Source organism: Saccostrea echinata, unplaced genomic scaffold (assembly GCF_033153115.1).
Source record: "Saccostrea echinata isolate AGI-Se365-2 ecotype Australia unplaced genomic scaffold, CSIRO_AGI_Sech_v1 ptg000028l, whole genome shotgun sequence".
Lineage (NCBI taxonomy): Eukaryota > Metazoa > Mollusca > Bivalvia > Ostreida > Ostreidae > Saccostrea > Saccostrea echinata.
Genome location: NW_026889777.1, coordinates 12,542,736 through 12,553,382, shown reverse-complemented (window position 1 = coordinate 12,553,382; position 10,647 = coordinate 12,542,736). Strand labels below are relative to the sequence as shown.

Sequence of the window (10,647 nt, the reverse complement as noted above, 5' to 3'; positions counted from 1 at the left end):
CAGAAAGGTGAAGTTGAGTTAGTGCTCAGATGATAACTTCCGCTTGTTTTATTGCTGACAGAAAGATAAAGTTGAGTTAGTGCTCAGATAAAAACTTCCGCTTGTCTTACTTTTGACAGAAAGGTGTAAATGAGTTAGAGGTCAGATAAAAACTTCCGCTTGTCTTATTGTTGACAGAAAGGTGAAGTTGAGTTAGTGCTCAGATAAAAAACTTCCGCTGGCCTTATTGCTGAGATTGTTGACAAAAAAGTGAGGCTGAGTTGGTGGTCAGATGATAACTTCCACTGGCTTTATCATGTTTATTTGAGATTGCAGATAGAAAGGTGACGCTGAGTTAGTGGTCAGATAATAACTTCCGGTGGTCTTATTGTTGACAGAAAGGTGACGCTGAGTTAGTGGTCAGATAAGAACTTCCGGTGGTCTTACTGTTGACAGAAAGGTGACGCTGAGTTAGTGGTCAGATAATAACGTCCTCTGGCCTTATCATTCACATTCTGTCCCATTGACGTACATTTGTCCTCACAGGAAGAGCAACGTTTACAGGCCTTAAAGCGACAGGCGGATCTAATGGACTCCGTGAAGAGTAAGATGGATCTCATGTGACTGCAGGCGATAACCTTTGATAAACCTTGTTCAAAAAAGGGAAACATGTGTAGTATTTAAAACATGTGAAAATCCTGAAAGTAATGAATATTAGATGCCAAAATGTATTTTTCTTGGTAATTTGGCTTGTCTTCCTTTGGGTACTACTAAACAGAGAACCCTAGAGAACTCTAAAGAACCCTAGAGAACCCTAATGATTATTAATTATTAATTGTTTGTAAATGAAATATTTATGTTTTAAATAACCAATGTATCATACAAAATAAAATAAAAAAAGAATATTATGCCAGGTGTTATGCTTAATTTCAATGGAATACTAATCTATGAAGACTTCATCATACTTTGTGTTATTTTAATTATTTTTCAAGTAAGTTTTACGCCAGAGTTAAGGACAAAGAGTTGTATATAACTCAAAAAATGAAATTTAAAAAAAATATATGAAAGAGAATTGTAAAATTATGTAGTTAAATTATTATTTTTAGTTCTCTAGGGTTCTCTGTTTAGTAGGACCGTCTTCCTTCATCGTCGCCAGCCAAGGGTTTCAGATACGTTACTCTCCTACTTTCTACTTTCTCAGATCAGATCGGATCAGAAACCCTTGGCTAGCGAAGATGGTCTTCCTTCTACGTAGAAAATCACATCGATTTTAATTTTTAGAGAAAAAATGGTCAATTAAAATTCAAGAATCTGAAAAGCGGTTTGTTTTTAGTATATTTATTTATTTCCTCATTCATAAAAAAATATACTAAATGTTACAAATTAATACTCGTTGGAATGGGCGTAGTGTGCATGTACACAAGAAACGTTTTTACTTTAAGATTTTAGAATCAGGACCACAAATTGTACAAGTATTTATACATACAATTTTTTGTGCATATCAGAAGTTATCTTCAAAGGATTTTTTGTACCAAATTATATATATATATATATATATATATATATATATATATATATATATATATATATATATATATATATATATATATATATATATATATATATATATATATATATTAAATCCAAGATAAACAAACAAGTTCACATTTAATTTAACATATATATATATATATATATATATATATATATATATATATATATATATATATATATATATATATATATATATATATATATATATATATGATGCTTGTACACTATGTGTAAATATAATGATTTACTGTAGTATTTTGTATTTATTAATGGTGTTTTACTTCATTTGTAAAGACAAAAATGATTTTACCCCCTATATATTCATTTTCATTACATTAAACATTTATTTACATTTTAATTTAATCACTCTTTGTAGAGTTAGGTATGACTTACTTTCAAGCTGTCCAGAGACTAGTTTCTTAATGACTGTCAGTTTCCCCGATTTACAGGCAGGCTGATGTTTTCCATTGTTAGGGTAAAAATCAACATGGCCCACTGGACGAATTATTCCAAGCCCTTGTGATATCAATATCTGCATGTAGCTTAGTTATTAACACTATTTCTTTCACAGGCAAAAATACTAATTTATTCCTTGGTTATACACATGTACATAACAAACCAAAAAAGAAAACGTTCTTTCACATAAAATATACAACTTGGAAAGATAAAAGGTAAGCCTTAGGATACACCCCCCCCCCCCCCCACACACACACACATCCACATATATATCTCAGCTAACAATTTACAATTTGAAGTAAATCGCCAAGAAACGCACACACCCACACCCACACACCCATCCACACAGTCAGTAAGATACATCAAGGAAAAACAAATATACCAAAGTATTTTCTGCCATCAGTGTGGATCGCATCAACAAACATAGCATCAGAAGGATCTAGGCGAACAGGGGACTCCGAGTCTTCAAAGAAAGGCCCTGCTGGATCCAGGCCTACACAGAAATGAAAAGACTGCATGATGATTTGTTTAATGCAAAGGTAAAAATAAAATTATTTACACAGATAAGGCCAATGACATGTTAAGAAAAGAAACAACAATCATGCTAAAAAGTCCAATTGAGCAATAAAAAATTAAGAGCAGAGCAAAAACGGACCTCTGAAAATATCAGAGGTAGAATTAGGTGCTATGTTGGTAGTAAGCATCCATGTTGATCCGTCACACGCGCCATGAGCTCTTTGACTTAATCGAGTATCCGTGCAGTATAAAAAATAATGGCCTAATTATTTGTCTTAAGGTCAAGTGATACCCAAAATTCTATGAAAGTGGCATTTTTCATATAGTTTTGTATTTCGTAAATCCAAGATACAATTTATTTTTACATGGTAAATTAGGATCAATTTATATTCATAAGGGGGGGAGGGATTTGATTAATTATGAAGGTTGGCCTGTCTTTCAACAACAATAAAGCATTACAAAGCATTTTAAATACTAGGTTCTTTAACAATTATTTTTATATCCCATGTTCTAAACGATAGGTTGAAATCACAAACATAGTTATTGTATCAACCATAGAATTTACGAAATGTTGATTTTTGATATCCTTATACCATCAACTTACTTGTCAGAAGCCCTTTAAGAATAAGAAATAATTTGTACGCAAGGCATTCTAATGTCATAACGAATTAACTTTATTGTTGCATAAATAAGGGAAGTTGGTATAGAAATGTTGAAATCATCACGTTCATCTTAAAGTTTAGCTGTTAGTTTGCCATTGGTGCTCTCCAGTACTAACATTTCAACAGTTAAACTTAAGACGTAGTCATCTTTCGGTAAAGCTAAACTAAGTTTGGTGAACACATCAATACCTGATTGTACAATGTTTGTTAGACATAACTTTCCTTAATTTTATCGTAAAAGTACCTGTTATACGGCTAATTCCCCTCTCCCTTCTCCCAACATAACCGCAGGTATGAGCCCCGAGACTGTGTCCCACCATATGGACATCGGTATAGGACAAGAAGTGTTCATCTCTCAGTGTTCTCAGCAATCTAGCTGTTACTGCTCCCACAACTCTCGTATTTGCCGCGGCTTGGAGATAACAGACATTATTAGCTCCTGGGGACCAGTCCACCATTATAATGTTGTAGTTAAACTACAAAAGAAGAAAGGGGACCAGTTCATTATTATAATGTTGTAGTTAAACTAAAAAAGAAGAAAGGGGACCGGTCCACTATCATAATGTTGTAGTTAAACTTAAAAAAAGAAGAATGTGGACCAGTTAACCATTATTATATAGTTAAATTAAAAAAGAAGGAAGGGGACCAGTCCACCGTTATAGTGTTTTAGTTAAACTCAAAAAAGAAGAAAAGGAACCAATCAGACGATTTTGTATAATGTAGTTGAATCCAAAAAAAAAAAGAAGGAAGAGGGACCTGTCCACCATCATTGTGTTGTAGTTAATTAACTAAAAAAAGAGAAAAGGGGACCAGCCCACCATTATGATGTTGTATGTTGTACTTAAATTATTAAAGAAGGAAGGTATAAGTCCATTATTATAATGTTGTAGCAAAGAGTTTACGTTGCTTGATTTTATATAATCACTTTAAATACCTTTTTGTCTATAGTGATTATGTAAAATCAAAAAGTAAGTCACCGGCCTCTGTATATTGTAGCCAAACTAAAAAATGAAGGAGACCACTCAACTATTATTTTGTTCTATTGTAGATAAATCATGTTGTAAAAGTTGAGTTTACAACTTGACTACTTGTCATGTTATAAATTTTGTATTTACTGTCACGCGGTAAATTCAAAATTTTTAGAATGAAAAAAAAAATAAAAAAAAAGACGAGGCCTATCCAATATTACAATGTTGTAAGTGAACAAGAAAGGACTAGTTCACCATTATAATTCTGTAGTTGAAAAAGTCACCTTATCCCTCAGCTGGTGCCCGTTTTTACAACTTACGACTGAGACCAAAATTTAATTCTGTTTATTACTTTCTTATTTACATTAATATATTTAAGAAATAAACAACAATGTTAAAAAGTTCTCTGGGAAATGAACTTGGTTGGTCACGTGATCAAATCCTGTGAAGCCCGAAGGGCTTCTCAGAAGATTTGATCACGTACCAACCAAGTTCATTTCCCAGTGAACTTTTTAACATTGTTGTTTATTACTTTTATTTACATTTGAGACGAATATTCTGAAAAGAACTGCATTTATTACACGAACGGTCCGTCGTATTGCTATGTTGTGACGCGCAATGACCTAGAAGCTGTTTGGTCTTGAGAGTTCGCCTCGCACCAACATTTGAATACTTACATTGATGTTCAGCAGTCCAGTTCAGGAAATATCTGTTCATAATGAAAAAAACAATGATCGCTACTGGGAATAATCTTATTATTATTGTATGAGTTCTTTATATATGGAGTCAAAAGCGGTGCTATCGTCTTCAGTTTACATACCTTCAAAGGAATTTCGGGTTAAAAAGGTAAGCGTGATTTTAGGCTAATTAGAAACATTCTTCACACCGAAGAAAGATCTAATGATCATTTGTTGAACGCAAAAATAAATATGTTTCAAATATTTTATCTTTTTCATCACTTTAACGGCTTAGAAGTTCCGAAACCAGTGTCACTGTGACAGAAATATGTAGACAAGATATCGTCTCGCTGCGTGATTCGGTCACGCCATGACCTCTGACCCCCTAATAAGTTCATACAGAATTGAACATATTTTCTCTTCAATAGGTTTATCTAAGGAAAATATTTGCAAATGTAAATAATTAAAAATAGTTTTAATCTTTTTAAAAGGAATGTATTAAGATATTTTTACACCGGCAATTTTAATCAGAAACTTTAATTTTGTAAAATTTTACGATCAACTTAAGGTCTTGGTCCATGTCGTAAGTAAACGGGCCCCTGATGTTTTAGAGGTCCGTGTTTGCTTTGCTCCTGATTTTTATTTTTCTGTGATTGAGTCGCCCGCGTGGCGCAGCTAGTGGTTAGAGCATTTGCTGTAGAGTCGCGGAGTAAGGAGTTGATCATTATGTCGAAACCCACTGTGGGACGTGAAGACCGGTCTTTCGGATGAGACCGTATAAACCGAGGTCTCAGCAGTTGGTGCTGGCACGAAAAAGATCCCTCACTGCTCAAGGCCCTGAGTGCCGAGTATAGGTGAGAAAGAAATTAATATGTATTTTTTTTTCATAATTATAATAATACTTATATTTCGTAGAATGTTAAAATGCATTTCTTTTAACCTGACCCGGTGACAGTAGATGCGGAAATGAAAAAAAAGATCATGTAATTTTGAATTTACCAAGTAGCACTAAATAAAAAAATTGACAGTATTAAAACGTCTTGATTTTGCTTTAAAACAGAAACACAAAGTGTTTTACAATTCTATATCAATGTACATGTATCACACATTTTTTTCATCTTTACACACATTATGCACATTATCATATAGTAGAAAGGCAAGCTAAAAAAATCAATTTCATTAAAAATAAAAGCATCAAAATTCGAACAAGAATATCATATCTTAAAAGATTGAATTGTTAAATTTGCTTTTCTTTTTGGATACCTTTGTCAGAAAAGCCTCTTTCATATCCACAAGTCGATAATCCGTTGAACTTGCAGAAAACCCATGAATGATAAACACCGTCTTTTTTGCTGGATCAAAGTTTGATGAAAACACAGTTGCCTGGTTATCTGGATGAAGTTCTTTGCCAAGATTTTGATTTTCTCTGGTGAAGAGGTAAAATCGAGGCTGTATTTTACCGGGACTTTTAGGCAGGTATTTTTTGCCAAGCAGATGGAGGTTGTCAAAAGGTGCTCTATTGTTGAAACATCCGATGTCATGGTAACATTTTTCTCTCTTTGTAAACCACCAAGCTTCAGAACGGAAAAACATTTTCATGAATTAAAAATCTTTAGGAAGTACAAGTTTACGAAGGAGGCCAAAAATGACCAAAGAGAAAGCAATGAAAACAAAATATAAAACAAAAACACCACAGACTTAACATCAAAACATTCCTTCTCTTTTCAGGGTAAATACACAAAATCAACGACAAAACAGACTCCCCTTTTTCTAGGAAATAATACAAAGTCAACGACAAAACAGACTCCCCTTTTTCTAGGAAATAATACAAAGTCAACGACAAAACAGACTCCCCCTTTTCTAGGAAATAATACAGTCAACGACAAAACAGACTCCCCTTTTTCTAGGTAATAATACAGATTCAACGACAAAACAGACTCCCCTTTTCCTTGGAAATAATACGGAGTCAACGACAAAGCAGACACCCCCCCCCCCCACCACTTTCTAGAAAAAATACAGAACCAAAACCAAAACGGCTTCCCCCTTTTCTAGGAAAATAATACAGAACAAACGACAAAACAGTCTCCCCTTTTCTAGGAAAATAATACAGAACCAAAGACAAAACGCCCCCACCCTTTTCTAAGAAAATAATAGAGAACCAACGACAAACGACAAACAACCTCCCCCTTCTCTGGAAAAATAATACTGAACCAACAACAAAACAGACTCCCCCTTCTCTGGGAAAATAATACAGAACCAACAACAAAACAGCCTCCCCCTTTTCTAGGAAAATAATACTGAACCACAACAAAACAGACTTTCTACGAAATAATACAGAACCAACGACAAAACAGTCTCCTCCTTTTCTAGGAAAATAATACAAAACCACCGACAAAACAGCCTCCCCCTTCTCTGGGAAAATAATTCAGAATCAACCAAAAAAGCCTCCCCCTTTTCTAGGAAAATAATTCAGAACCAACAACAAAATAGCCTCCCCCTTTTTCTAGGAAAATAATACAGAACCACAACAAAAGAGACTCTCCCTTTTCTACGAAATAATACAGAACCAACGACAAAACAGTCTCCCCCTTTTCCAGGAAAATAATACAGAACCAACAACAAAACAGCTTCCACCTTCTCTGGGAAAATAATACAGAACCAACAACGAAACAACCTCTTCTTTCTCTAGGAAAATAATACAGAACAAACGACAAAACAGCCTCTCCCTTTTCCAGGAAATAATACAGAACTAACGACAAACAGCCTCCCCTTTTCTAGGAAGATAATACAGAACCAACAACAAAACAGCCTCCCCCTTCTCTGGGAAAATGATACAGAACCAACAACAAAACAGCCTCCCCCTTCTAAGGAAAAATAATACAGAGCCAACAACAAAACAACCTCCCCCTTTTCTAGGAAAATAATACAGAACCACAACAAAAGAGACTCTCCCTTTTCTACGAAATAATACAGAACCAACGACAAAACAGTCTCCCCCTTTTCCAGGAAAATAATACAGAACCAACAACAAAACAGCTTCCACCTTCTCTGGGAAAATAATACAGAACCAACAACGAAACAGCCTCTTCTTTCTCTAGGAAAATAATACAGAACAAACGACAAAACAGCCTCTCCCTTTTCTAGGAAAATAATTCAGAACCAACACAAAACAGACTCTCCCTTTTCTAGGAAACAATACAGAACCAATGAAAAAACAGCCCCCCCCCCATTTCCAGGAAATAATACAGAATCAACGACAAACAGCCTCCCCTTTTCTTGGAAATAATACAGAGTCAACAAGAAAACAGCCTCCCCTTTTTCCAGAAAATAATACAGTCAACAACAAAACAGCCAAGGGTTTCTCCAGGAAATTATACAGAATCAACAAAAAAAAAGCCTCCCTTTTTCCAGGAATATTATACAGAGTCAACAAGAAAACAGCCTCCCCTTTTTCCAGAAAATAATACAGTCAACAACAAAACAGCCAAGGGTTTCTCCAGGAAATTATACAGAATCAACAAAAAAAAAGCCTCCCTTTTTCCAGGAATATTATACAGAGTCAACAAGAAAACAGCCTCCCCTTTTTCCAGAAAATTATACAGTCAAGAACAAAACAGCCTAGGGTTTCTCCAGGAAATTATACAGAATCAACAAAAAAAAACAGCCTCCCTTTTTCCAGGAATATTACACAGAGTCAACAAGAAAACAGCCTCCCCTTTTCTAGGAAAACAATACAGAATCAACACAAAACAGCCTCCCTTTTCTAGAAAAATGAACCAAAAACACATTTTCAGAAGAAAATAATGTTTATTATTCTTATAATTCACCACGCTATGCAAACTTCAACGATGAAATCTCAGTTGAAACTATGGAAAATTATTCAGGGAAAACTTTTCCTTGTATACGGCTGTATAAAACTAACAGTAACACGTATTAGTATTTCATGCCCTTAGTATAGGTGATACTGTCTAATTTGATTAAAAATGGATTTTTTCTAAAAATGAATAACTGATACCTTTCCCTGAGAGCAAGCATTAGCAAAGCCGACTCAAACTCAAATTTACTTCTTTTCTTAAGGAAAAATTTGGCAACATTTCTCTAAAACTTGTGACCGTATACTGTTTCCAAATGGTTTAAAGTAAACGGTAGAGTCTATAACATAACCCAGTCACGGTTTTCGGGAAAATTATTTCCGGTATGGTTTTTTGTAATATAACGCATATTCGATCCCGATGCAATATAGTTTTGTAAACACTATGGTGTGTGGCAAATAATACGATCAATAGCCATAATCGGAGTCTTAATATTAGGACATTCAGGCGAATGAACGACTTTCACGAAGGTTGGGGTATTTAATAGTTATAACATGATAAATTAATAGATTGCGTTTTCATGGCCTGTTAGCCACTGGTAGAACTAGTGACCTAGTTAGCATGTGTGTATGCACAGCACTTGAATTTCTCAATAATTATTTCTTACGCTAATCTTCCGAGGGTAAAAGGAATCCCGCCCATAAAGACAATCACGTACAGTGAAAAAAAAAATCCCTAACTTGTTGACTTGCAGTTTTACAAGAAATATGACCCTGGTTTATAGCCATTAGGTCACAGAAAAAAATTTCCCAGTTACAAACCAATATAATCTAGTCTTTGAACAACATAACCTAGTCACTGTGACACTTTACTCAGTCACTGGAAAACCTAACCTAGTCACTGTTCAACATATTATACCCAATCAATCATAACCAATTCACTGTTCAACTGTGAGATAAAGAACACACATAATTTAGTAGATATTCATGGTTTTCTAAATTTATTTAAATCCTATTTTACAGCTTTGAAATTCACTGTAAAAGATTACTGACTATAAAACTTTCTGGCAAAAATGGGTTGTTATATTTTAACTTTTTTTGGCAATCACTTCAATATGTTACAAGTGAATCCCTCAAAACTGCACTGTTCTAGCTTTTCTTTCTCTTTTTTTCTTTTTCTTTCTCAATTGCGAGCTTATTAATAAATGAAACAACATAACCCAGTAACTGTTTAACAAAACCCAGTCACTTTTAAACAAAACCCAGTCACTGAACAACATAACCCAGTCACTGGGAAACCTAACCCAGTCACAGTTCAAAATAACCCAGTCTCTCAACAGCATAACCCAGTCACTGAAAAATATAACCCAGTTACTGAGAACCAAATCCCAGTCCCTGAATAACATAACCCAGTCACTGAAAATCATTACCCAGTCACCGAGCAACATAACCCAGTCTCTCAACAACATAACCCAGAGAGAAACATAACCCAGTCACTGTACACTGAGGAACATAACCCAGTCACTGTTCAACATAACCCAGTCACTGTTCAACATAACCCAGTCACTGTTCAACATAACCCAGTCACTGAACGACATAACCCAGTCACGGAACAACATAACCCAGTTACTGAACAACATAAACCAGTCACTGTTCAACATAACCCAGTCACTGTTTAACATAACTCAGTCACTGAACAACATAACCCAGTCACTGAACGACATAACCCAGTCACGGAACAACATAACCCAGTTACTGAACAACATAAACCAGTCACTGTTCAACATAACCCAGTCACTGTTTAACATAACTCAGTCACTGAACAACATAACCCAGTCACTGTTTAACATAACCCAGTCACTGTTTAACATAACCCAGTCACTGTTCAACATAACCCAGTCACTGAACAACATAACCCAGTCTCTTTTTAACATAACCCAGTCACTGAACAACATAACCCAGTCACTGAGGAACATAACCAAGTCACTAAACAACATAACCCAGTCACTGTGTAACATAACCCA

At 34.8% G+C, this 10,647-nt stretch overlaps 1 protein-coding gene across 1 annotated transcript; it reads right to left on the bottom strand.

Annotated features, from left to right (window-relative positions):
* Positions 1–422: 422 nt before the first annotated feature.
* Positions 423–6,405, bottom strand: LOC133193515 (inactive pancreatic lipase-related protein 1-like). Its single transcript, XM_061329479.1, has 5 exons — positions 6,076–6,405; positions 3,412–3,643; positions 2,372–2,482; positions 1,927–2,049; positions 423–628 (listed from the first exon to the last, which is right to left on the bottom strand). The coding sequence occupies exons 1-5, from the start codon at positions 6,403–6,405 to the stop codon at positions 423–425; spliced, it is 1,002 nt and encodes a 333-aa protein (XP_061185463.1).
* Positions 6,406–10,647: the final 4,242 nt, after the last annotated feature.